Source organism: Puma concolor, chromosome A2, assembly GCF_028749965.1.
Source record: "Puma concolor isolate L17-30 chromosome A2, mPumCon1.1.hap2, whole genome shotgun sequence".
Taxonomy (NCBI): Eukaryota; Metazoa; Chordata; class Mammalia; order Carnivora; family Felidae; genus Puma; species Puma concolor.
The window spans coordinates 108868106-108895669 of NC_141668.1; the positions used below are offsets into that span (position 1 = coordinate 108868106).

Consider the following 27564-nt stretch of genomic DNA (forward strand, 5'->3'; position numbering starts at 1 on the left):
GCGGGCCTGAGGGAAGCCCCTGACACAGTCCCCAACCGTGCTTCCAGACACCTGGCTGCAGGCCGCTGCTTAGTTGAGCAACTACAGTTCAGTGAGCTTGGAATCCAGCTCCCCTCCGCACCCCTCCCCACCCCTCCGCCTCCGTACCCCTCCCCCTCTGCAGACATTCCAGATGCCTGGCCTGGATGACCAGGGCGCAGACTGCACAAGCCGGGGTTGGGGGGGGGTTGTCCAGGCCCAGCAGGCCATTGCAAATGAGCTGAGACAGCCCAGAGAAGGGGCAGAGACCCCTCCCAGTGACGGCACAGAGACCTCTCCCAGAGACGGCACAGAGACACTTTCCAGAGACAACCCAGAGACAGCCTAGACATACCCCAGAGACTCCAGAGACCCCCCTGAGACACACCCCAGAGACACCCATAAGGACACCCCAGAGACATCTCACCAAAACATTCACAGAGACACCTTCCAGAGATAACCCAGAGACACCTCAGAGACACCCCCAAAGACACCCCTGAGACAGCACGGAGAGAGTACAGAGACAGCACAGAGACACTTCCCAGAGATAACCCAGTGATACCTCCGAGACAGCCCCAGAGACACCCCTGAGGCAGCCCAGAGAAAGCCTAGGGACACCCCCAGAAGTGCTCAGACACCCCAGAGGAATGCCTGGTGGTCTGTGGAGCAGCGGGAATTGGGGGGTCCCCACAGCTGGGAGAGAGAGCACACGCTGGACCAGAAGACAGGGTTCAGGGGCCCCAGAGGACCTGGAGATCAGCCCCCCCACACACACCAAGCCCTCTGAGTGCCTGGCAACCTCCCTGGGATGAGGGGGAGGGGAGGGAGAAATAACCGTGTCCCCAGGAGCATTGGCGGGGGGGGGTGTCTGTCCAAGCCTGCTGAGACAGGGGCCTGGCACCCACAGCCCCAGGGACAAGCTGGTCCCGGTGGTCCCATGCCCGGATGCGAAGGGGCCAGCGGAGACCATCACATCTGTGACTAGACTCGCCCCGCCGTCGGCATGCACAGCTCTGGTTGCGGGTTGACCTCCCATATGGCTCTGCGGGCTGACCACGCTGACCATCCAGAGCCCAGACATTGGTCCGTTCCCGTACGACTGCTCCGTGTCTAGGTCAGCAAGCGTTCCCCCCTGGGAAGTGGACTCACTGTTCCTGTTCACAAAATAGCATTTCTTGGCCGGGAGGCGTAACCCTAAAGTGTCTCCAAGGTATCATCACCGGCTCCTCCTGTAAGTCACACTTGACCTTGCGGTCGACCCGCCCCTGAGAAGCAGACTTCCAGCCACCAACGTGCCCAACGTTTGTGGGACATGCCACGGCCCCGGGGCAGTCTCTGTGTCATCCCAGCGAGCCTCGCCATAAGCTGTACCTGGAACAGGGCAGAATACTTCCACTCGTGTCCAATATTAGAATTTGTCATAAGGGAATGACTGTATTCGAAGCTGGACACCTTGTGTCGGCCCCTGACTCCCGGGTCTGTTACCAAGCCTAAGTCCGGCTGCTCAGTGCAGAGAGCAGAGGAGCCCCTCGTGGGGCTGCCGCAGGGCTCGAACGGCGCAAGGCTCCCGTTGGCGCCGACTCAATGGGTCGCTGTGCATTCAGCATTGGCCCCGGAGGGGTCAGGGCTGCACAGACCGGGCCCTGTGAGACCCAGGACACCGGGCTCCACTCTGGGAGCTGGCAGGGCAAAGCTGAGCACTGGGCAGGGAGGAGAGAGAGAAGCGGGGCGAAGGACCGTCTGAATGCCTATAAATACTGCACATTTCAGAAAAGATCAAGTCGGCTTCAAACCTCCAGCCCCCAAGGCACGTAGGAAGGAGATTCTGCCAACACCAGGAGCTGCTGAGTGGAGTCTTGCTGACATGGGCCACCGGGCCTCTCGGAGAGACACTTCCCATCGCCAGGGGGACTTTCGAGGGGCTTCTGCTGGGACCCGCAGCGCGACAAGGCAGTGTGGACCCCTCCCGAGGTGCCAGGCTGAGGGTCGCGTTTGGGGAACAGGCCCCCTTTTGAAAACAGGAGGCAGGAGCATGCGTCCCTCATTGAAGAACAAAAACCGGTTAACGTCGCAAATGTGGCCGAACAAGGCTCCCGTCGCTCATGTCTCCCTGGGCAAAAACAACGTGGCATCCAGCCACGGACAACAGTGACTTCGAGGGGCCGTGGGTTCCAGCCCAGAGATGGTGAAACCCCGCTGCGGTCCAACACCGAGGGGAGCGGAGCGGGTGGCCGAGGTCCCGGCGACCGAGCAGGAAACCGCCCGCTCCCCCTAGGGCTTTGTGTCTGTCACCAGCACCAAACTCCCAGGGACGTGGGAGGCATCCCACCCACGTCTGCCTTGGTGCAGGGCACCCCAGCATTCTGCATCACACACGCGTGTGTGCACACATCCACATGCACGTGCACACACACACATGCACACACACACACACACACCATGGCCACCACCAGAGCACATCCCCAAGCTCCCACTGCCGCAGAGAGAGCTTTTGCAGACAGCCAGTGACGTACCCAGAAGCCAGCCCGAATCTGCGGGCCGGGGACCCCTTGGGAAAACAAATGGGAGGCGGTCGGCACATGGCTTGAAGTGGCAGGACAGAGAAAGCGTGTACGCCTAAGAATTCTGTGTCAGGAGGCAGCAAGGATTGTGGAGGGGGTGTCCATGGGTCTGAGAAAGCCTCAGCGGGAACAAAACTTCAAAGAACATGAAGAATCAAGGAGACACAACACCACACAAAACCCACAATTTTCCCAACTCGAAACACACCCGATAAACTCAAAACACAGGCGTTCTGTCCAGACCGCCGCAAAAAAGTGGAGATCACGGTAAAGCAAGTCAAATGAATCTTTTCGTTTCTCAGTGGGTAGAAAAGTTGTGCTTAGGGGCACCTGAGGGGCTCAGTCGGTTAAGCGTCCAACTTCGACTCAGGTCACAATCTTGTGGTTCGTGGGTTGGAGCCCCGCGTCGGGCTCTGTGATGACAGCTCGGAGCCTGGAGCCTGCTTCAGATCCTGTGTGTGTCTCTCTCTCTGCCCCTCACTGCTTATACTCTCTCTCTCTCTCTCTCTCAAAAATAAATAAAACATTTTTTTAATTTTTTTAAATAAAATACTTTATTGCAGGTTGCCTGGGTGGCTCAGTCAGTTGAGCGCCCGACTCTTGATTTTGGCTCAGGTCATGATCCCAGGGTCGTGGCACCGGGCCCCATGCCAGGCTCCACCCTGAGCATGGAGACTGCTTAAGAGTCTCTCTCTATCTCTCTCTGCCCCTCTCCCCTGCCCTCACAGTGTCTCTCTCTAAAATTAAAAGAAAACAACTGTTAAAAGCACTTTATGGCTAAAATGTGCTAACCATCCTCTGAGCTTCCGGTAAGTCATCATCTTTTTGCTGGCGGGGGGTCTGCCCGAGGCTGGCGGCTGCCGACCTATCAGGGTGGTGGCAGCTGAAGGCCGGGGTGGCCATGGCCACTGCTCAGAATAAGACAACAGGGAAGTTCGCTGCACTGATGGTCTCTTCCTTTCACCAAAGTTTTCTCTTTGGTGTGTGGTGCCGTTTGACAACATTTTACCCACAGAACTTCTTTCAAAATTGCTCAGACCCTGCTGCAGCCCCCTCCACGAAGTCCACATGATATCCTGGGTCCTCTGTTGTCATTCCCACAATCGTCACGACCCTGGATTTGAACTATACTTTAGATCACATGGACCCGACAGACACGTACAGGACATCCATCCAACAGCAGCACAACAGCATTCTTCTTGAGAGCACATGGAGCTTCCTGCAGAATGGATCACACGTCAGATAACAACACAAGTCTTAGCAAGTTTATGATTTGAAGTGTACCACCTGTCTTTTCTGACCACGGTGGTAAGAAACTAGAAATCAGTAACGGGAGGAAAACTGTCTCACTCACAAATAAGAAGAAATTACACAAAACACCCATGAGCAACCAATGGGCTAGAGAAGAAATCAAAAGGGCAAGGAAAAAAACATTTTAAAGCAAATAAAAATGAAAACACAACACACCAGAACTTATGGGATGCAACAAAAGCCATTCTAAAAGAGAAGTTTTGGGGCGCCCTGGGGGGCTCAGTCGGTTAAGCGTCCGACTTCGGCTCAGGTCACGATCTCGTGGTTCGTGGGTTCCAGCCCCACATCAGGCTCTGTGCTGAGAGCTCGGAGCCTGGAGCCTGCTTCGGATTCTGTGTATCCCTCTCTCTCTGCCCCTCTCCTGCTCACGCTGTGTCTCTCTCTCAAAAATAAATAAAAACATTAAAAATTATATGACCATCTCAATAGATGCAGAAAAAGTAGGGGCGCCTGGGTGGCTCAGTCGGTTGGGCATCCGACTTCGGCTCAGGTCATGATCTCACGGTCCGTGAGTTCGAGCCCCGCGTCAGTCTCTGTGCTGACAGCTCAGAGCCTGGAGCCTGTTTCAGATTCTGTGTCTCCCTCTCTCTCTGACCTTCCCCCATTCATGCTCTGTCTCTCTCTGTCTCAAAAATGAATAAATGTTAAAAAAAATTTTTTTTAAGTATTTGGCAAAGTACAGTACCCTTTCATTATAAAAACACTCAACAAAAGTGGGTATAGAATGAACATACTTCAACATCATAAAGGCCACATATGACAAGCCCACAGCTAACCTCATACTCACCAGTGAAAGGTTGAAGACTTTTCCTCTAAGATCAGGAACAAGAGACAGACAACCACTCTCACCACTTGTATCCAACACGGTACTGGAAGTTCTAGCCAAAGCAATTAGGCAAGACAAAAAAATAAAAGACATCCAAATCAGAAAGCAAAAAGTGAAATTTCCTGTTTACAGATGATATTATCTTATATATAGAAAATTCCACCCAAAATAGGTCATAGGGGGCAGCCTGATGAAGGGCCCAGGGGATCTCTCTGGATCAAAAATAACAAGTTGAAAATGTAATTTGAAAAAAATAAATAAACAAAACTTTAATGAAAAACTTTAAAGACCTAAAAATATGTGTTTATGGATTGAAAAATTCAATTATCGTGGGTGTTAATTGTTCCCAAATTGATTTCCAGAGTCAGCGCAACTCCAATGAAAATCCCGAGGTTAACCCTGAGTCTCAGGGGAGAGGAGAGTCCTGACAGTCTTGAAGGACTCCCAAGCTTTTAGGCGTCCTGGGCCTTCCAGGAAAGCCTGTGGCGTAGGAGCACAGGGCACAGCGGATCGTGTGGCTGGGGGCCCGTCTGCAGCACCGGCTCCCCCATGCCCTCCTGCTCCCAGAAGGGGAACTGCTGTCCTGTGGGCTGCCTTCTCGCCGTGTGGATGGTCTCCCTCGCCGTGCAGAAGCTTTCTGTTCAGTGCAGCGAATTTCTGCTTCGGTTGCTGGTGCTTTCATGTCATAACCAAAACATTGCCAGGGTGCTCGCCAAGGAATTTTTCTCCTATCTATGTTTTCTGCTAGGAATTTTACAGTCTCAGGTCCCATGTCTAAGTGTCTAACCCATGTTCAGTGATTTTTTTTTTTTTACTTTAAAAAAAATTTTTTTTAATTTATGTATTTTTGAGAGACAGAGCATGAGCAGGAGAGGGACAGAGAGAGAGGGAGACACAGAATCTAAAGCAGGCTCCGGGCTTCAAGCTGTTAGCACAGAGCACAATGCGGGGCTCAAACTCACAAACTATGAGATCATGACCTGAGCCAAAACTATGAGATCATGACCTGAGATCAGGACGCTCAACCAACTAAGCCGCCCAGGCGCCCCCACACAGGATACTTCTAAGAAATCCTTTTTCTTTTTTTAATGTCTATTTATTTTTTAGAGAGAGACAGAGACAGAGTGCAAGTGGGGTAGGGGCAGAGAGAGAGGGAGACAGAGAATCCAAAGCAGGCTCCAGGCTCCGAGCTGTCAGCACAGAGCCCAAAACAGGACTCGAACCCACAAGCCATGAGATCATGACCTGGGCCGAAGTCAGACACTCAACCGACTGAGCCACCCAGGCGCCCATAAAGTGTTACAGTTTTCAGTATAAAACTTTTTCACCTCCTTGGGTAAATGTATTCCTGAGTGATTTATTGCTTTGGATGCTATTGTAAATGGGATTGTTCTGTTTATTTGTCAGACATTTCGTGCTTAGCATATAGAAACACAACTGACTTCTCTATGTTGACTGTGTATCCTGCACTTTTACTGAAGTCGCTGATTAGTCCCAATAGTTTTAGGGGGCAGTCTTGTTCCAGCACCATCAGCTGAAAAGATCCCCCTTCCTTCCACGGAACTGGTTTCACATTTTTGTCAAAGGGTCGGTTGGCCGTGTCTGTGCGGGGCTACCCATGCATGCTGTGTTCTGTCTACCGTCCATATGTCTGTCCCTTGGTCCATCCACACCATCCCAACTGCTACAGCTGCAGGCATCCTCGAGCAGGTAGACAGCTTCCTCCCTCTGGATTCTTGCCCAAAACTGTTGTTGCTATTCGGGTCATTTTGCCTTCCAATGGAAAATTTTAGACGGACCTTGTCTATGACTTCCAAATATCCTTCTGGGATTCTGACAGGAATTGTGTGATAAATGTTATCAAGTCCAGGAAGTTCTCTTCTATTCTTAACTTTCCGAGAGTTTCCATCCCGATTTTTCTTCTTTACTCTGTTAATACAGTAGATTACACGGATTGGTTTTCACACCCTGAAACAGCCTGGGGTCCCTGGAACACACCCCACTCGCTCCTGGTGTGTAATTCTCTGCACACAGTGAGGAAGGAAACACAGGCAAGAGAAATGCAGCTTCAATGAAACCTCACGGCTCACCGCCCACTGCCGGACACGTGACACATGCGGAGGGTCAACTTCCCAGACACCTGATGCGTGCGGAGGGTCACCTTCCTGGAGGAAGGCACGGCACCCCTGGTGCCTTAATGTTTTTGTCTCATTAAAGACCGGAAGTAACCTTATCTTCGCGGCACCAGCCCCTCAAGGTCCTGGAAGCCTTGCTTCCGATTCCTCAGAGACTGACTTTAAGTCTACCCCCCTCCCTCCACTAACTTAAAAGTATGTAATCTGCCTCCCCTCACAACCCAGCGCAGCTCTCTCTGCCCGTGGGTCCTGCGTCCGTGCTGTAATAAAGTCACCTTTTTGCATCAAAAACGTCTCAAGAATTCTTGCTTAGCCATTGGCTCACGAACCCCACTTCATAATCTCATCATTTTGGCACCTGAATGCAGAGCGTCGAGTATTTTCATCTGCACTCAGTGTCGGTGCAAACTCAGTGAGTAATTCCTCTCTCTCCCTTTACTTTCTTTCCAGGGTATTTTCAGGGAGTGTGGTCTTATTGGCACACTTTCCTGTCGATCCCTCCAGATGCAGTCCTTGAGCCCGTGGCTACTCCATGGGGAGGAGAAAGCCTGACTTTTGGCTGGAAGTTAGTGCCCTGGCCGGAATGGTAATAAGACCCAGGAACTCGATGCCCTCTCTTTATTCCTGTCCTTCTACAGAGTTGTCTGTCTTGGGCATGGGACAGCCACCGAAGTCACCAGGACAGCTGCCAATCTTAAGACTCCTGTGTGAGGTTTCATCCTCATTGGTTTCACATGATCCCCCACCCCGGCCCCCACATCTGGTCTAGACACTTCTGGCTGCAGGACCTCCACTGGGAACAGGCCGAAACCAGTGCCGGATTGAAGTAAAACCCAACTGGGGATGGTTTCCTAGGAAGTCGGCTGTAGAGTCTCCATGTGCGGGAATGTCACTTAGATCATGATGGATTTCTGTCTTCGGTTTCTCATCGGTGTCCCTTACTGACTACTACAGTTACAAAATTGGGTAAGTTCCTCTTGTAAAGCTTTTCTAGTGAGTTAAAAAAGGCAAGACAAGGCACAGTTTTTCGGTCCCTATGCCGGTGCCCATCAGGAGTCTAGAATGCTATTGGGAAGATGGGGGATGCTAGCATCTCTTCTCTGGGGCCTTAGTGGCTGGTCAGAGATTGTAGCAACTTCATTTGAGGGACGCTTTGGGTCATTTTTGTAACAGGACCAAGGTTCGCACAGAGAGTTGTGACACCGAGACATTTCTTTCCAGGAAGCAACGTTATTCATGCTGGCGTGGCTCCACCGGGTTCGTACCCGAAGAGCTGAGCCCCGAGCACAGTGAGGTGTAGCGTTTTGTGCATTTCCTACTTCTTTGCCACACGTGGGGAAGGTGTAGACATACAGTGTGAGTGGGTCTCATGTTACAGGGGCAGGCGGGATGTCAAGTACAGACTGGGTCGTGAGGAATGTCACGTAGGCACACAGCCAGGTTGCCTTCCCTTATCTTGAGGCCTTTTCTCACCACATTCCTTAGGGAGGAGACCCTACCACATCTGACACCAGGAACCTCTGACGTATCCCACGTGAGATGCCACCCGGGAGTCAGGGAGGATTCTGGGTAAAAATTCTTGGCCTTCTCTACTCTTCCAGGCACATGGGATCTTCTTCAGTCCCCAAGGACTCTCCTTCGGGATGCCTTTGAACCCACTGGAATCAATTCGGATTGCAAGATCTAAGAAAGAAGAAAACAATCTTCTTTTGTAACACTGCCTGGCCTCAGCACTCCTTAGGAGATGAGGAAAAATGGCCCATTAACGGGACGTTAAACTTTAATACAATCTGTCAGTTAGATCTCTTCAGTTAGAAACAGGGCAAATGGACTGAGGTGCACTGTGTCCAGACCTTCATGGCTCTAAATCGGGATCCAGACCCGAGGGCCTCTTGTACAGAGTGTCTAAGCACCAACCAGCTTAACAAACCCGCTCTGGACATATCGGATGATGGCTCTAGATAGACTCATTCCTCCTGACAGGCCCGGGCCACTGGAGGAATCACCAGCCAGTCCAGACCGAGGACCCCTGGCTCTGTCACTCTCCCTCCTCCTTACAGACCCCAAGACCCCTCTGCTCCCGGCCCCCCTGGACTAACCAGGAGCCAGACTCTGGGCCCCCAGGTTTGGATGGCGCCCTTAGGGAGGTGGCTGATGGAGAAACAGGCACAAGTAGGGTCCCTGTCCTGTTCTCCGCAGCAGACCAGGCTCAGATCACACGGCAGTCAGGACAATGTTCCGAAAACCCTTCCCAATCTACTGAGGGCTTTCAACAAGTGCGTACTGTGTTTGATCTGACCTGGCAAGATGTGCACATCACGTTGTTGCACACTGAGGAGAAGAACCGTCTCCGGGCAGCGGCCAGGAGTTTGCTGACGAACCAGCCACAGGAGGCCGGGGACATCATCCGACAGGGCGCTGCTGTCCCGAACAACGAGCCACACTGGAGTCACCAAGAGGGGAGACAGGGAAGGGAAAGGCGAGGTCATAGGGTCGCTTGTTGAATAGAAGGAATGGGAAAAGGTTTCCCTAAACCTGCAAATTTCGATAAAATTCAGGGAAGTTACTCAAGGGGCTGGTAAGAATCCAGCTGTATTTCAGGGCCATTTAATAGATGCCATCTGTAAACACACAGATCGGGACCCCGCCTCACCTGAGGGGAAACTACACTGAGCGGGCATTTTGTAAGTCCGTCAGCACCTGGCATCCACCGAAAATGGACTGAGATGGCTGTAGGCCCCCTACCCCTACCCGGCGCCTCCTAGAGGTTCGACCGGAGTCTTTGGTAATAGAGGTGCAGTCTTAGAGCTAGAACAGGACGGGACAGCTAAATTGCAGGGTAAGAATCAGGCTGAAATACTGGCTGCTGCCACAGCGGAGTCTCCACGACAGCAGACTAGCCAGGGGCCAAAGAAAAAGCCAGAATCAGACAAAGAATCAGGTAAGTCCCCACGCTGCAGCAGAGGCCAGACCGGACCTTGGAACAAAGGAGTTCCACACAAAAGATCTCCTCCAGGACCATGTCCCATCCGTAAAACAAGGGGGACATTGGAAGAGAGACGTCCTCACTCCAGAGGGGGCGGGGGCAGGAAGTCACCTCCCCGCCCAAAAGCAGAAACCAGAAGATCTGGCATGATGGGGCCCTGAGGCTGGTCCCGCTCCCTTTGACATCAGGTTGACTGAGCCCTGGCTACCCCGGACTCGGGAAGTAAGCTTATCCAGCACTCTGGCCCTACTGTCTTTCTGGCCATAAAAATGTTGGCATAGAACGGGGACCAAAATGTGCCACCAGACAATGCTTTTATCTTGTAAATATAATCGTCAATTCGTCACGCATGTTTTTCTGGTCCTTCTGTCTCATCCCACTCGATTACATGGATGAGACCTTGTGCCTAAGCCCGGAAGCGGCTTCGCTCCAGTTAAACAAGTTGCCTTGTGCTCTTTGACCTCGAGAGGGTGCCCGCGCGACTTGTTGGTTGAGCGGCCAGCTCTTGGTTTCAGCTCAGGTCATGATCTCGCGGTTGGTGAGTTTGAGTCCCGCGTCGGACTCTGTGCTGAAAGTTCGGGGCCTGCTTGGGATTCTCGTTCTGCCCTTCCCCTGCTCTATCTCTCTAAAAATAAATATTAACTTTATTTTTTTTTTTTTTAATTTTTTTTTTTTTCAACATTTATTTATTTTTGGGACAGAGAGAGACAGAGCATGAACGGGGGAGGGGCAGAGAGAGAGGGAGACACAGAATCGGAAACAGGCTCCAGGCTCTGAGCCATCAGCCCAGAGCCTGACGCGGGGCTCGAACTCCCGGACCGCGAGATCGTGACCTGGCTGAAGTCGGACGCTTAACCGACTGCGCCACCCAGGCGCCCCTAAATATTAACTTTAAAAAGAAAACGTTACCCCTTCTAACATCGGGAAGTAAGTATATCCTCAGGTCTGGGATTGTGATGTCCCAGGACAGGCTCCTAAAGCCCAGCCAGTTAAAGCGACCTTAAATTAGGACCCAGTCACTACGCCTCATCAAAGACAACATCCCTTAAATCCCAAGGCAAAAGCTGGGTTACAAACACTTACTGACAAGTTTCTCCAACGTGGTCATTTTAAAGCCTTGTCTATCTCCTTATAACACTCCAGTTTTGCCGATAAAAAAGCCAAATGGAGAATACTGAATGGTGCAAGACTTAAGAGCCGTAAATAAGGTGGTGGTGCCTATACATCCCACAGTGCCAAATCCGTTTGCTGTTGTCACCCAGGTCCCCGATGATGTCAACTGGCTTACAGTACTTGATGTAAGAGACACCTTCTTCAGGCACCGGTGGGGGACTCAGTCGGTTAAGCGTCAGAGTTCGGCTCAGATCATGATCTCTCACGGTCCAGGAGTTTGAGCCCCGTGTCGGGCTCTGTGCCGACAGCTCGAAGCCTGGAGCCTGCTTCGGATTCTGTGTCTCCCTCTCTCTCTGCCCCTCCCCCACTTGTGCTCTGCCTCTCTCAGAAATAAATGAACATTAAAAAAAAAAAACCAACCATCACTCCCCCCAGCTAGTCTTCCCAATTTAAAGCAAAGATGGAAACAATCTGCCTTTCATTGGTATGATCATTTAGCGCCCATCTTCACTCCACCTGCACGCTTCGAAAGCATGATTTGGCGTGTGGAAGCCGTAGTAAGTACACCGTAAAGGCACTCAGTGACTCAGAAGCCAGCTCCCGCTTACTCAGGGCTGAGGGCATACAAATGCACAAAACAGTTCTACCAGATAGAATGGCTTCAGGTGTTTCACAGCAGCACAAGGTGGTCCGTGCACCATTATTAAAACAGAACGCTGTGTGCACATCCCAGATTATCACGAAAATGTCTCAGGACTATTGAAAGGGACGAATCCTCCGATTGAGGCTGTACAAGATCTTTCTCTTTCTCTTAACGACTGGCTGAGCTCCTGGGGCGGGGGAGGACCGTGGTCAACTACGAAGGTCTCTTCATTGGGCTTCTCGTTCTTACGGCCAGGCCGATCGTCTTACCTTGTGTCTTCCCATGTCCCTCGGCTTGGGCTGAGGCTCCATCACTACAATAGCTGCACTTTGACAAGCGATCCCTCCCACTTGAGGAGATGCATACACGTGGTCCACCTTGGATTCCACTGCCTCTGCCTTTGGAACTCCTCCGTCCCGAACTGACCAACGCTGGCCCAGAGGTAGGGACATCTCTACGCCCCTACTCAGCAAGAAGAAGCCACAGAAGAGAAGACCTTCCTCCCTCAACAACTTTAAGATCAAAGGATCAGAATTGTTCAGGGGGAAAATGATGAGGAAAAGAATGCAAGGGAAATGCAACTTCAATGAAGCCTCACGGCTCACCGCCCACTGCCGGACACATGACACATGCAGAGGGTCACCTTCCCAGACAGCTGATGCATGCAGAGGGTCACCTTCCTGGAGGAACGCACGGTGCCCCCAGTGCCTTAATGTTTTGTCTCATTAAAGACTGGAAGTAACCTTATCTTCGCGGCACCAGCCCCTCAAGGTCCTGGAAGCCTTGCTTCCAATTCCTCAGAGACTGACTTTAAGTCTACCCCCCTCCCTCCACTAACTTAAAAGTATGTAATCTGCCTCCCCTCACAACCCCAGCACAGCTCTCTCTGCCCGTGGGTCCTGCGTCCGTGCTGTAATAAAGTCACCTTTTTGCATGAAAAATGTCTGAAGAATTCTTGCTTAGCCGTTGGCTCACGAATCCCACTTCATAAACTCATCAGTAGTGCTGGGTTCCACTTGCTTGTTGCTCGTTGAGGACTTCTGTGTGTGTGTGTGCCTATGCGTCTGTGTGTCTGCATTTGTGTATCCGTGTATGTGTGTGTCTGGGGGGGGGTGTATCTGTGTGTATCTGTGTCTATGTTTGTGTCGGGGTGTGTGTGTGTAGGGGTGTGTGTGCAGGGGTGTGTGTGTGCTCTCCCCTCTCTGTCAGATCCGGATGGAGTCAGTGTGCTGCTGGCCACAGGAAGGAGTTGGGCCGTCCTGTTCCATTTTCTAGAACTGACTGTAGGATACTGGTCTTAATTCTACTTTATTGTTTTATGTCATTTTAGAGAGAGGGAGAGAGCGTCTGTGAGCGAGGGGGAGAGGGGCAGAGGGAGGGAGAGAGCCCGATCTGGGGCTCGATCACAAGAACCATGAGATCATGACCTGAGCCAAAATCGTGGGTCGGGTGTGGAAGTGGCTGAGCGGCCCAGACGCCCCCGCCTTGATCCTTCCTTAAATGTTTGGAGCGAAGCCCCCTGGGCTGGAATCTGCTTTTGCGGGAGCCGCGGTTTACAAGCTGGACCCCTGGACTGTCTCCTCCGGGTGCCTCGCAGTCCGCACAGTGGTCCACAATGAGCAACGGGAGAGCCACCTGCAGGATTCCCTCACCGCCCCTCCAGCGCCCCATCCCTGGTTTCCGAACACACGTGCTCACCTGTCCTTTTTCTCTGTCCCTCTTGCCAACGTTTGCCGATATGATTGATCTTTCCAAGAACCAGAGTTTGTGGGGGGTTTGCTCCATATATTTTTCTGTATTTTCCATTTCCTTCCTGTGGCTGGCTTGGGCTAGCGTTGCTCTGCTCCCAACCCCTCTGGGGGTGGGGGGGGGGCGAGACCACTGACCTGGGACCCACCCTGCTTCTCACAGCCGTCACCGCACCTCCAGGCTGCAACATGCCACATCCTCCATGGTTCTTCTGCCTCCTGCGGCCCTTCCTTCTGCCCTGGGCTATTTGGAAGGTGATGCTTACTTACCAGGACTTGGTAACTTTCCTGTTACTAATTTCCATTTTAAATCCCCTGTGCTCCCAGAAGACAGGGCCACGACACGGCCCTCCTTTGTCCGCAGGCACTTGGACAGCAGGTGTGCTTTGCCGTTGGCGGATGGACAGTTCTGTCACTGCCAAAGGGGTCCTGTTGGACTCAGCTGGTGCTGAGTTTGTCCACATCCTTGCTGATTGTCCGAGCAGCCATTCTGTCATGTGTCGAGAGAGACGTACTGGTGTTGTCCTCTTTAACGCGGGCTGCAGGGGAGGTAGCCAGGTCCCTGAGGCAGGCTCCCCAGGCGGCCCCGTGCCCCGAGCCCACCGTCCACCGTCCGCCTCCCGCCTCATGGGCCAGCTTTTCTCTTCGCTCCAATCAGGAAGGGGCCCCGACCATCCCTTCTCCGGGGCCCAGACCTGCACAGAGAGAGGGCCCAGCCCAACCCCTGTCCACTCCAGCTCTCTGCCTGCCCCTCAGAGGGACACAGGGAAAGGCACCGCCCAGACACAACCTGCTCACCACGCGGTCCTGAGGCCCGTGGAGCTCAGATGACCGTGGAGTCGTTTGTGTTGCTGAGAAGCTGTCTGCCCTTCCCGCATGCCCCTAGGTCACACTTCTCGTAGGCACTAGAGACAGCGCACTGGGAATTTGTGTTTAGAATTCCCTCATTCTAGCGGGTCCCTAAACCTGGCTTTGCGTGAGAGTTTCTGGAATTGTAGAAGTCCCGACCCAGATGTCCCAAGGAGGGTCACAGAGAACAGCCGTGACCTGTGTGGTTAATTCCTAAGGGTGGTCCCGCACTTGGAAATGGCTGATACAGAGACCAGCACGTACTTTTAACACTAAACATCCTGTGTATGTCAGTCGGATAAACATCCAACTTCAGCTCAGGTCATGATCTCGCAGTTCGTGAGTTCAAGCCCCAGAGTGTCAGGCTCTGTGCTGACAGCTCAGAGCCTGGATCCTGCTTCGGATTCTGTGTCTCCCTCTCTGCCCCTCCCCTGCTCACGCTCTGTCTCTCTCTCCACCCCCCCCCCCCCCGGCTCTCTCTCTTTCAAGGATAAATAAACTTTTAAAAAATAAGTCTCCGGGGGCGCCTGGGTGGCGCAGTCGGTTAAGCGTCCGACTTCAGCCAGGTCACGATCTCGCGGTCCGGGAGTTCGAGCCCCGCGTCGGGCTCTGGGCTGATGGCTCAGAGCCTGGAGCCTGTTTCCGATTCTGTGTCTCCCTCTCTCTCTGCCCCTCCCCCGTTCATGCTCTGTCTCTCTCTGTCCCAAAAATAAATAAACGTTGAAAAAAAAAATTAAAAAAAAAAATAAAAAATAAGTCTCCGTTTGCAGACACCCTGCAGGCCTGGGGTTGCAGGTGAACAGCTGGATGCCCGAGCCCGGCTGTCCCAGCAGTGGTCTGTGGGTGGGGGTGGGGGGGTGGGGGGCGGGGGTCAGGGGACCCCAAGGCAGCCCTGAGCTGACACACCCGAAGTCACTTTCCCGTGGCAGTCCCTCAACCCCGGGTGGGGCCACATAGCTCAGAGCACTGTGGTGTAGATCCCAGACCCGCCTGTATGCTGTGTCAAACCCATTCAGCACCTCCTGCAGGAAGGAGAGCCCGATGCCAGCTGTGCACCCCAGGGACCCCCAGAGACTGCAGTCCTCTGGCAGTCCTGAGCCCAGAGGCAGCGTCCAGACCCTTCCTGGGGGCTACTGCAGACAGAAGTAACTCACTGATCATTCTGGAAAGTGCACGGAACATGGGAAGCCTCGAGGCAAAAGGGCCACACATATCCACAGGTGCACACGTACAGGTGTGAGCAGTGCAGGTGTGACTGTGCGTGTGCACATGTCAATGTCCACATACACGTCCATATGCACACGTATGGATACACACATACACCCTTGTCACACGGGGCCACAATAACCGCAGGTGCACACGTACAGGTGTGAGCAGTGCATGTGTAAGTGTGCATGTCCACGCACATGTAGAGGGACACGTGTGCACGTGTCCATGGCCAGATACACGTCCATATGCACAAGTACAGATACACACATACTTATGTCACATGGACACCCTACTTCTCCTTAGGCCCCCCAGATCCATAGGCCCACAGTCCCCACCAGCACCAGAGGTGCTGACACAGCCTTGAGAGACTCTGCGTAGGAGAGAACTTTCCAGAGAGGAGCGACAGGCAGGAGGTGCAGCCGCTGTGCACAAGGGCGAGGCTCAGTGAGACGGGTGGGGAAAGGTCCTCGCGCCGTGAGAGCCCCGATGCAGAGGGCTGAGGACAGGACCCTCACCCCGGGGTCATAACACCTGGTGACAGGGATGTGACCCTGACCCTGGGATTGTGACACCAGTGATGGGAACAGGACCCCCATTCAGGGGCCGGGACGGTCCCCACTGAGAGGGGCAAGTGGAGAGAATGGTGTGGCCGCCCTGACCCAACCTTGACCTGGAGAACTGGAGGAAACCCCAGCCTGCCAACCCCATAGGAACAGTGGGGGCCTCTGTGCTTTGCCCACTAAGTCCATGATGCCCCAGGTGATCACAGATGGGCCCGTTTCCCCACCTGTCTTGGCTTTCAGGAGCTGCTGGGAAGCAGGAAGGCATGTCTGTCTCGGAAGAAGACGGGCTGAGGCTCGGCCCGCGGGGCCAGCAAACATCCCCAGGCCAAGAAGAACCCCACATCCCTGTCCTGGGGCCGCAGAGCTCAAGGCGACATCCTTCCTGGAACCCCTGGCTTCTCCACCTGCCCTCGGGGCTGTGACCGCAGAGGTGAACCTGCCCCCATGCTTCTCCTGCCAACACCTCTGGCCCCTGCTCCCCCATCCCCGTGGGCTGTGCACCCCTCCTGGCCACAGTTCCTAACCTCCATGCCCCCCACAGGAGACCCCAAGCTCAGGCAGAAGTGTGGCCCAGCCACAGTGTTTAAAAGCCTCCCTTCCAAGGCAAGGAAATGCTTTAAATGATGGCAGCCCACAGGTGAAGTGTCACACTCCACAGCCACTGGCCACACAGTGCTTTCCGCTTTCCAGAAGTCTTGAGGGTACAGGGAATGCTCCGAGTATAATGTGCCTGTACACGCACCTGAGGCATGACCCCAGTGACCGAGATCGGGGTGGGGGGGGGGAGTATCTATGCATATGGGGGGGGACAGGAGATAGATAAATAGACACATAGATAGATGATTGATAGATAGATGATAGACGACAGAGATGTCTGCATAGGGAACACCTGGATGACGTGGAACCAGACCAGTAACGAGAGACCTCCAGGATGTGGATCTTGTGAGTTTTGTTTCCTTCTCTGTGTTTTTCTGGATTGTCCGAGCTTCCTGCAATGCATGTGTTGTTTATCTGATGGGAAATATTGGAGGTTGTCTCCTCCACAACCTGAATCGCATCACAGTAACTCTCCAGATTTGGTGGCACCTTTGGTACCAGTGGCCTCATGCAGTCCCGAGGACCCAGGAGAGCCCAGGAGAGCAGGGAAAGGTCCTCCGGCATGAGGGCAGAGCCCGACCCCCCTGCATACCCCCTCTGGGTGCTCTAGGCAGCAGGTGGGCCGGGAGGCGCCACCACCCACCACAGGGAGGAAGCACGAGCTGCTGTAGGCCTGCACCTGGCAGAGCTGGGGACCCACATGAGCACAGGGACTCAAACGTCCCTCTGAGGAGGGACCCTCGTGCCACACCCCTGCTTGGACTCCACCCCCCAGGGGAGAGGGTCACCTAAGGTGTGAGGTCACTGGCCACTGCGTGGGCAACCGTCTGGGAGGGAAGCCTGATGCAGTCCCCTCCCCATGGGAGCCCAGACTGGGGACACACTGATCAGGGGGATGGACATGAGCCCTGACACAGGGAGTTCATTCTGGAGGAACAGACACCCAAGGAGTAGCCAGGACCAGTCACAGTGTGTCAAGGAAGTGCCAGATGCCTGAGAGCCTTTAAGCTGCTTCCAGAGGGGAGGCTCCTTTGCCTGTGCTGGGAGGGGTGAGGCCAAGTCAGCAGGGCTGGGCAGAGGACCCCAGTGGGGAAGCAGCAGTTGTTGGGGGGGCCTGGCTGGGGGAGAAGTGAGGAGGGGGAGAGAAGAGGGTGGGGCGGGGGGGGGGAGAGGGAAAGGGAGGGAGAATAGGGGAGGAGCTGGGGGTGAGGGGAGGACTAGAGGAGGGAAGGAGAGGGGAGGGAAAAGGAGAGAGAAGGGAGGGGAGGGGAGAGGAGGGGAGTGGGGGAGAGGATGGGGAAGGGAGGGACAGGAGGGGGAGGGCATGGGGAGGGAAGGCAAAGGGATGGGGAAGGGCAGATGGGGTGGGGAACGGGAGGGAAGGGGTGGGGAAGGGCAGATGGGGTGGGGAACGGGAGGGAAGGGGTGGGGAGTGGGGAGGGGAGGAAGCAGGGGAGGAGGAAGGGAAGGGGAAGGGAGGGGAGAGGAGGGAGAGGTCCAATGCAGGACAGCACCGCTCAGAAGCTGTGAGCGGTCCTGGAGAACCTTGTGCCCACAGGTCCCACAGGCAGCAGGCCATGTCCTGGGGAGCGGGGGGCAGGTGCACCCAGCCTGGCCTCAGACCCAGCGTCCAGGCAAAGGTTCAGAGAACAGGCAGAAGGGCCAGCAGAGGGCCCTCCAGTGAGTGACAGTGGCCTCCCCGCCCTCTCCTTCTGGGCTCGGTCTTCTGACTCAGGCCTGTCTGCTGCCTCCTTCCTGGGTTCTGGTGCGGAAACATCCCATGAACTGCCAGCCTGGAAAAGCAGAGAGGCTGCAACTCACTGTCGCTGGCCAGGATCCCAGGGGTGATCCACCTGGGCTGGGCCTGGGCTGAGGCCCCAGGACTCGGCCGAGAGGGTGCTCCCGGGGCCGGGTGGACACAGCTGGGGGCCCGAGTGGAAGTCTCTGGACCGAAGCACCTGTGCACGCAGCACAGGCTAAGGGCCCCAGGGGAGTGCCGTCCAAGGTGGAGGCCCCCGGCCAGGCAGCCAGGTCGAGGAGTGCGGCCTAGACCAGGCAGCCCTAGCCCACAGTCACCTTGGGGCCCCCTCCCTACCCACCCTGGGGCCCCCTTCCTGCCCAGGTCCTCAGGGAAGAAGAATGGAGGAGGAGTCTCACCCTGACACCTTCTGGGAAAAGCCCTTCCCGGTGACCACCCTGCACAGAAACAGCACGCTGCTCCTAGAAAGTTCCAGAAGGGATGAAAGGCACCACAAGAGAGACAGAATGTCCCCCGAGGCTGCCCCGCCACAGCTGCCCCCCCCCCCCCCGAGTACAGGACAGGCACGTCTTCCGGGGCCCTGCAGGGCCGTCCGGGACGGGGAAGATGTGTGCCGTCCGTCCTCTGCCCTGCACTTCTTTGTTCTGTTTTACCTTCTTCTTAGTTGGTATCGTCATCCACAAGAGGATATTGGTTTCAGGTGACTGATGTTTGCAAACCTTGGGAAGTGATCCCCACAATGTCTCATTACCTCCGTCACCTCCTGACAAACACTCTTTTCTTGCGATGAGAATGTTCAAGATGTACTGTCCAAGTGACCCCCCCAAACGCAACATGGTTTTGTGAACCGCGAAGACTACCCATCACGCCCTACTGCCCCCCTCCCTGGTCAGTCCTTTGCTTGATCCTGGCTATGAACTGGCAGTGCTTTCACAAGGGAGTGGAATCACCCACCTTATCAGGAACTTTTCTAGGTTTTAAAACGTGACCCTGATGCGGTGGCTGTCCAGCCTGGCGCCCCTCCAAGTCGGAAGCCCCATGGCGGCTGGGCGGGCACCAGCCTCTCCTCCCCGACGGCTCCTCCCACTGCCTCCTTTAAAGCGGGGCCGGGGCCACTGGCCACCATCCACCACGGCCTGCCACTGGCCACCATGCGCTGTCTTGCCAGCCTGGCCCTGGTCCTGCTCGCCCTGGAGGCTGCCGTGGCCCTGGCCGCAGCCCCGGCCTTCACTGTGCCAGGTAGGCCTCAGCTACCGCCACAGGGGGCACCCAGGAGGGCCCTCTGACCTCCCTGTCTCCGAGGCGCTTCCCTGACACGCACCAGGACGGCACCAGGACCGGAGGAGCAGAGCAGAGGAGGCAGAAGAGCAGGGCAGGGCCCTGCCCGGAGACCCCCATGCGGCAGGGCCCAGGCCACTGTGAGACAGCTAGCTGAGCGTGGGGGGGCCTGTCCTTGGCCCCCTGGGTCTTAACCCCACCTGCTGTCGTGGGCCTGGGGCAGGCATGTCACGCTCTAGCAGATTCTTTTCCTTACAAGAAACGGTGTGTCAGGGTGCTAGGTTCCTATCCTGGGAGCAGTGCCCACCCACCTGCCTGTCCCGTGCGCAGGGCAGGCCATGTGCCCGGAGCTCAGCTCCTCGGAGGAGGACTCCTGCGTCGTCTCCTGCAGCACCGATGACGACTGCCCCCAAGGCATCAGATGCTGCCCCAGGAGCCCCTGCAGCCGCTCCTGCGTGTTCCCCGTCATGGGTAACAGTCACCCCTGTGCCCCACACCAGACCCTGTCTGGTGGAGGGAGGAACCGTCCACACCCCCTCTCAGTGGCCTGCCCCACAGCCCCCTAAACTCCACCAGGCAGTGACCCCAACCACCTGCTGGCCCAGCCACGGGGCTCTGCTCAGGGTCCCCTCCCTGAGGGCTCGGCTGCCGTCCAGGGTGCCACACAGTGGTGTGGGGGCCCCCACCGGGACCCAGCAGCAGGGTGGACCACTGGGACCTGAAGGGCTGGCCCATGTCTCCGCAGCACCTTTGCAAAAGGCTGGCCGCTGCCCCCGGGTACCCGTCCCGCTGGCCCCCGAGCCCTGCTCAGAGAGCACCGAGTGCTCTGTGGACAGCCAGTGTGCAGGGAGCAGGAAGTGTTGTTTCAGCACGTGCGCCATGCGGTGTCTGGACCCTGCGACAGGTGAGTGCCCCAGACCCGCCCCGAGGACACAGCCGCTGGCCCCTGGGGCTGCTGGGCAGACAAAGGCGGCTCAGAGACCTGGCTGGCAGGACTTGGGCCGGCCACCCGAGCAGGGTCTGTGCCTTGGTCACTTAATCTTGTAAGGAGACCTGGCTCGGGAGCTGGGAAATTGCTTCCTGGCTACCTGTGACCCCACCTTCCTGCCAGTGGGCTCTGGTGAGGGCCGGGAAGGGGTGGGTGTGGAAAGCTCGCTGGCCCACCTGCACACAGCGTCCATACCTCCCCTGCCCCCACCCTGCACCTCTGAGGCCTCCGTGTCCCCTGCAGAGGACCCCCTTCAGTGACGGGCTTCCCCAGGAGTCCCTGGCTGCCCGGAGTGACCCACCTGAGCCTGCCTGGCGAAAGCCTTCTCTCTCGGATCCAGAAAGCCCAAGATGTTTCCTACCTGCTGCTAATAAAACCCACTCAGCTTCATGTCTCTCTGTTGTCTATCTGTCACATGTCCCGGGCACCTCTGGGCGGGGGCGGCAGACAAAGCACACAGGCCTCTGGGAGCACCGGGCTGTCCACCGGCACTCAGGGCTCTGGCCCTCTGGGGTCTGGCCCCTTTGAGAGGCGTTGCTGGCGTGGGGACAGGAGGAGAGTGGAGTCTGCAGGGAGGGCTGGGGCTTGGAGGTTGCCACGGCCTCTCTCCACGGCTTGTGTGCAGCCCCCACCCACTTGGCAGTGTGTGCTTATGGGGAGCATAGACACTGCTCCCAGGAAGCTCTGTTTAGGACCTGCAGTGAAGCACGTGCACCCCACCCAACACCCAGCGGGCACCCCAGAGACCACTGCGGTTCTGATGTTAGGCCCCCCCAAGTTCCCACCAGGCTGCCAGCACCGCAGACACCTGCCCTGCACCCTGACTCACTTAGCTACCAGCCCTGGGGTCCGACAAACCCCAAGCTACCAGTCCGAGGATCCCACAAACCCCAAGCTACCAGTCCCGGGGGGGGGTCCCACGAATCCCAAACTACCAGTCCTGGGGGTCCCACGAACCCCAAGCTACCAGTCTTGGGGTCCCACAAACCCCACAGCTCCCATAAGTTGTGATAATGACCCACAGAACTCTAAAGGCACAACACTTCGGATCACACCCTGTGATAAAGGACACAGACCAACAAAGCCAAATAAAGGCCACACGTGGAAGGTGGGAGCAGAGATGCAGGAGCCTTTGTCCCCACTGGGCTGGGGCGTGCCACCTCCCAGCACGTCCACATGTCACCAACCAGGAAGCTCCCTGAGGTTTTCTCAAAGCTGCATTAGTAGGCATTTTGATGAAGCCGTTGTTGACCAGTTCAGTCCCCACGTAACCACATGGTTGGCTCCAGGCCACCAGCCTGTCCTGTGCCATGAGGGACCCCTACCCCAGAGTCACCGCATCTGTTTAAACTCAGGCGTGAGAAAGGAGTCCTTGCAAACAACACACGACACTTGCATCAGCCAGGAAACCACAAGGTGTTGAAGCACTGCTCCAGGAAGGGGACAGAGAGAGACCAGAGTTCCTCACCGTGCCCCCATGCACAGCCAGCCCAGGGGAGCACTTTCCCCCAGCCTGGCCCCAGGTCGCGCACGCTGAAGCCACCTGTCACATGCCAGACAACATGTTAGGAGCCAGGGAGACAGGACGGATCGTCCCAAATAAAAAGGGCTTTCACCAGTGGCTGAATATTGTTCCTGGACCATTCTCCAGCAAAAGGAAGCAGGATTCCTTGGAGACACCGTTGAGGGAACAAAGAACAAGGCCGTGGGGGACACAATGTGTCAGAAAGTGGGAGCCAACCTGCAGCCACCCCCAGACAACCTTGCCCCTCCCCTCAGCGCCACCAGCATACAGAGGAGAGGAGGCTCTTCTTAGCGGAAAATGTCAGTCAACACATCAGGGGGGAGAGAAGGACTAGAAACCCACCATTCCCAACTCCAAAGTAATCGTTCCTCCAGCCAAGCATCACCAGACGACCCAGATGACCAGAAACCCCTGCAGAAACATCACAGTCTCAAAGCAGCCCCACTATTCACAAGGGGGAGCTCCTCCCACAGCAGAGAGCTGGCCCCTAATTGAACCAAGGGATCAAACCCGGCATCCTAGGACCCACCATGGCTGTGAGTCCCCGTGCAACCCAAAGGGGTGGCCGTGCCAGAGAAATGCACCAACGGTCTTCGCGAGGATGCCGTCAGATGACCGCAGCTTCCATTCAGGGTTCCGGGGGGGGGGGGGGGGCGGCCTGAGCCCAGCCTAGGCAGCTGGAACCACCCAGCTCACCCTTCCTCAAGCTCAGAGTGAACCACCCCCATGCTGGAGGACTCCTCCCCTGCAGAGAACGCCCATCCCCTCCATCCCTGCGTTAGCCCTACATCCAGCTTCTGTAAGCCTGGTGCCCTAACATCTGCCCCGCAGGCATACTAGGCACTGATGTCACGTTTGAGTCAACTTACCCACCCCACCCCCACCTCCCCCACAATTGCCCCAGGACTCCTCTCCTCCCATGGGGTAAGGGGAACACTTTTCAAATGCAAATCAAAGGATGCAGAGCCCATGCCCCAACCCCCTTCTCTCTGGGGTCTTACCATCCAGGCCACTATCCCCAGCCCTCCTCCCCTCCCAGGGGCAGCTGGGGGCAGCCCTGCCACAGCAGAGCATGCTAATTATTCACACTAGCCAGTCCTAAGCCCGCCTGCCCTCCCTTGTCTGGTGCTCCCCACAGAAACCACAGCAGAGGTCCGTACCACAGTGACCCCACCCCCGCCTCCTGACCAACACAGTGCTTCCCTGTGTGACCCTGAGAGGCATAGGCTGCCCTTGTCCCTGAAAACTGTGACTCGTACATTAGAGTCAACGGCAGTCCTCTCCTGATCTGTTGGCCTCACCAGACCCAGGACTTTCTGTTAATAAAGATATTTTAAAGACAATCGCTTTCAGGGACTGGAGGTCCATCTCAGAGAGGACCCGGGGGCGTGGGGAATTGTCTCCCCCTCCACCATCTCCCACCACGTGCTTACGGCAGCCAAGCCCAGAGCTCCCGGGCTCTACTAGGCTGATCTCCTGCCCAGGCCACTAAGCTCCATCCCCCCGAAGTGGACAAGATAGAGGAATGGACAAGGAAAAATGGAGGAGGAGTGATGATGGAGGAGGAGAAGGGATGATGGAGGAGGGATAATGGAGGGGGAAGAGGGATGATGAAGGATGATGGAGAAGAGATGATGGAGGAGGAGGAGGGATGATGCAGGAGGAGGGATGGAGGAGGAGGGGTGATGCAGGAGAAGGGAAAGACAAAGGAGAAGGGGGGATGTATCAGTCTGTGGGTTTTGGGGACCTGGCTGCTGGCAGGATTTGGGGTTTGGGAGGGCAGAGGGCTCATCATCCTTCCCCAGTTGGGAGGGAGCCTCCAGGCAGGATGGAGAGGCACTGGGAGTTCAGATGTCTGTAGGAACCCTGGGTGCTCACTCTCCAGGTGCCCTTGGGCAGTCCCCTCCCCGCCCTCCCTGGCCTCAGTTTTCCATACATGAAGAGCATGTGAGGGACAGGTTCATGTGCTGGGCAGAGCTGGGGCCAGGCTAACCAGCTCTGATTCCTCTTCTTCAGGGGTTCATGCAGGCCCTGAGGGAGGATCTTTCCCTGAGAGAGGAAAGCCCTTTGGTGGAGAGTCCCCAAGACTGTCCCCAGGCTCTGTGATTCTGCAAAGCTAAGACTTCTTACAGCAGGAGGAGAGAAGAGGAACGGGGGGGGGGGGGGGGGGGTGAACTCTGGAGGAAAGCAGGCAGGAGCTTCCAGACATCTCTAGGGAACAGTCGCCCAGGAGGCGATGAATTCCGCAGTAACACGAGTGATGTGTCTGCCAGGAGGGGCTCAGTGCCCAGGGTTTCCCCCCAGGGCTGGGCTGGACGCGCTCCACCCAGAGTGTGCCAAAACCCAGCCCCGCAGAGGGCAAGCAGGTGCAGGACAGCCCCACGTCCCCAGGGAGGCCCAGGAAGGCCGCATCGTGTATGGCACCTCTAAGCAGTCATGTCTCCAGACGCCAGCCAACCCTAATGCCCCTGACCACCATCCGTCCGTCAGCAAGTGTGTTGGACGGAAGGACTGAGGTCTTCCCAGCAATCCCTCCTCTCCCTCAAGGGGAGACAAACCCATCTCAACCAGTGTTCCTGTGAGCCTGGTGCTGGGCCCACCAGGCTGGGAGGGGGCACCGGAAACGGTGGGTGGTTGGAGGTAAGGAGGAGGAACACAGAGGGGCTCTAACGGAGCAGAATCGGGAGGGAGACAAGAATGAACAAAACTGCCACTTCTTCCCCACATCCCCACATCTCCACATCCGATCCATCCGGCCTACTGCCTCTGGTGGCCCAGGCAATGCCATGCTTGAAGCTCAGGAACATGTTTGAACACATCCCGCAAAGTAAGATACTCTCCACCGGCCCACAAAACGGAGCCGCTACATTTCCCCACCCCCCACCTAAGCCAGGAGCTCCTCTCTGCAGAGTGTGGCCAAGGCATCTGGCCTGACCAAGAGTCTCAGAGTGTGGGGCTACCCTGCCAAAACCTGACCGTGGCCGCTCTAAATTAGCCCCCAGGCCCGACACTGCTCCCCCGAGAGTGAGGTCAGAGGCGGAGCTGAAACCACCTCTAGGGACCTCCTGTTTGCTCACTCATGGGAGAGGCTGCCATGTGGCACAGGGGCTCTCGGCGGGGATCTCCGGCCCCCAGCCGTTGCAGGGGAGGTGCCCCCCTCACAACGCCCACTAGCAACAGCGACAGGAACCCCAACAGAGGAAAGGTACATGCGTTCAAGCCTGAGACTGTCTGTTCCCCCACCCAGCCATCCTCCCCCCATCAGGTTCCCCAAACGTCGGCAGCTCTGGCCCAAGAGGAAAGAACTAACAAGATGGCAACTGTAGGTTCCCTAAAAACAGCCTGATGGTGAGGTTCACTGCCAGCAAGTCCTCTTAATGGCCCGCCACTTTTTTTTTAAGGTACCAACTTTACTGAGATACAACTTACATGACGGATATTTACCCCTTAACGTGTAGAACCCAGCGGCTCCCCATACCTTCACAGTTAATCGTGCAACCACCCAATCCCAGAATATTTCCAGCACCCCAAACAAATCCCAGACCCATTCGCCACTCCCCATCTTACCCAACGTCCACAGCCCCCTGGAAACCACTAATTGACCTCCAGCTCTGTGGACTTGCCTCTCGGGGACACTGCACACAAATGGAATCACACAGGGAGTAGGTCGTCTGGATTCCTTCATCAAGTGTAATGTTTTCAAGGTTCTTCTAGGTTAACTTGGGCTGACTGATATCCCACGGTGGATATACCGCATCGTGTTTGTTCACGCATCTATCGGTTAGCATTTGGATTGTGCCTGTATTTTGACTTTTATGGAAAACGCTTCTGTGAACATTTGCGTACAAGTTTTTGCACTGACGTGTTTTCAGTTATCTGTGGTATACACCTAAGTGACACACAGCAATTCTCTGACAAGAAACTGCTAAGCTGTCTTCCAAAGCAGCCATGCCATTTCACATGCCCCCCAACACTGCCTCAGCGTTCTGATCTCTCTACATCATCGCCATCGCTTGGTATTTTTTGGGCTTTCCTGTTGTTCTAATTGCAGCCATCCAAAGTGGGTGTGAAGGGGCCCCTCATCATGGTTCTGATTTGCATCTTCCTGATGGATAGGGATGCTGAGCAGTGTCCACATGCTCCCCGGACTTCCGTGTATCTTCTTTGGAGAAACGTCTACTCAGATTCTTTGAGCGGTTCTTACATGGGCAATTGTCTCCTACTGTCACATTGTAAGGGTTCTTTCCTCAACATCATCGTTTTGAGACTCACCCAAGTCCTTGCCAGCACAGGTGTTCATCGCTTTTTCTTTTTTCTTTTAATTTTTTTTTTAACGCTTATTCATTGTTGAGAGACAGTGCGAGCAGGGGAGGGGCAGAGAGAGAGAGAGGGAGGGAGACCCAGAATCCAAAGCAGGCTCCAGGCTCTGAGCTGTCAGCAGAGCCCGAGATGGGGCTTGAACCCACAAACTGTGAGATCATGACCTGAGCTGAAGTCAGACACTCAACTGACTAAGCCACCCAGGCACCCCTCATTGCTTTTTCTTAATATTCACTTTTTTAGAGCGATTTTAGGTTCACAGCAAAACTGAGTGCAAAATACAGTGAAATCTACCTCTTGTCCCCTCCGCACACCTAGTCTCAACATCCCCCACCAAAAGTACATTTGCTGTGATCCATGAACCCATCATGACTCATCACGACCACCAAACCCTACAATTCACATTACGGTTCACTCTTGGAGTATACATTCTATGGGTTTGGACAAAGCTGTAATAGCCCATCCATCACAGTATCACGTGAATAGTTTCATTGCCCCAAAAACCCTCTGTGCTCAGCCCATTCATCCTTCCCCATTCATCCTTCCCATCCTTCCTAACCCTTGGCAACCGCTGGCCTCTCTACTGTCTCCACAGCTTTGCCTTTTCCAGAATGTCATGTCCTTGGAATCACCCAGTGCACAAACTTTTCAAATTGGCTTCTATCACTTAGTAACATGCATTTAAGGTTCCTCCATGTCCTTTCATGGCTTGATGGCGCCTTTCTTTTCGCCACTAAATAATAGCCCATCATCTGGACGCACCACAGCTCATTTATCCATCCGCCTCCTGAAGGACACCTTGGTTGCTTCCAGGTCCTGGGAATTATGACTGAAGCTGCTGTAAACACCGTGTGCAGGCTTCTGTGTGGATATGTTTTCACCTCCCCCAGGTGAACCACGGATCAAGGTTGCCAGACTGCACGGTATCCTTTCAGACTGCAGTCACAAAATACCATAAATTTTGTGACTTACAAACAACAGAAACCTGTTTCTCACACTTCTGGAGGCTGGAACTCTGAGGTCAGGGTGCCGGCACGGTGGAGGGGGGCTGTCTGTCCTGTAGTATAGACTTCTCGCTGGGTTCTCACGTGGTGGAACAGCCAGGGGCTCTCTGGGGTTTCTTCTGAAGCCTCCA

The 27564-nt window shown here is 55.3% G+C and overlaps 1 protein-coding gene across 1 annotated transcript; it reads left to right on the forward strand.

The window, feature by feature from the left end:
- The first annotated feature begins 19469 nt into the window (after positions 1-19469).
- Positions 19470-20844, forward strand: LOC112859799 (whey acidic protein-like). Its single transcript, XM_025923055.1, has 4 exons — positions 19470-19557; positions 19927-20067; positions 20342-20500; positions 20708-20844. The coding sequence occupies exons 1-4, from the start codon at positions 19470-19472 to the stop codon at positions 20842-20844; spliced, it is 525 nt and encodes a 174-aa protein (XP_025778840.1).
- Positions 20845-27564: the final 6720 nt, after the last annotated feature.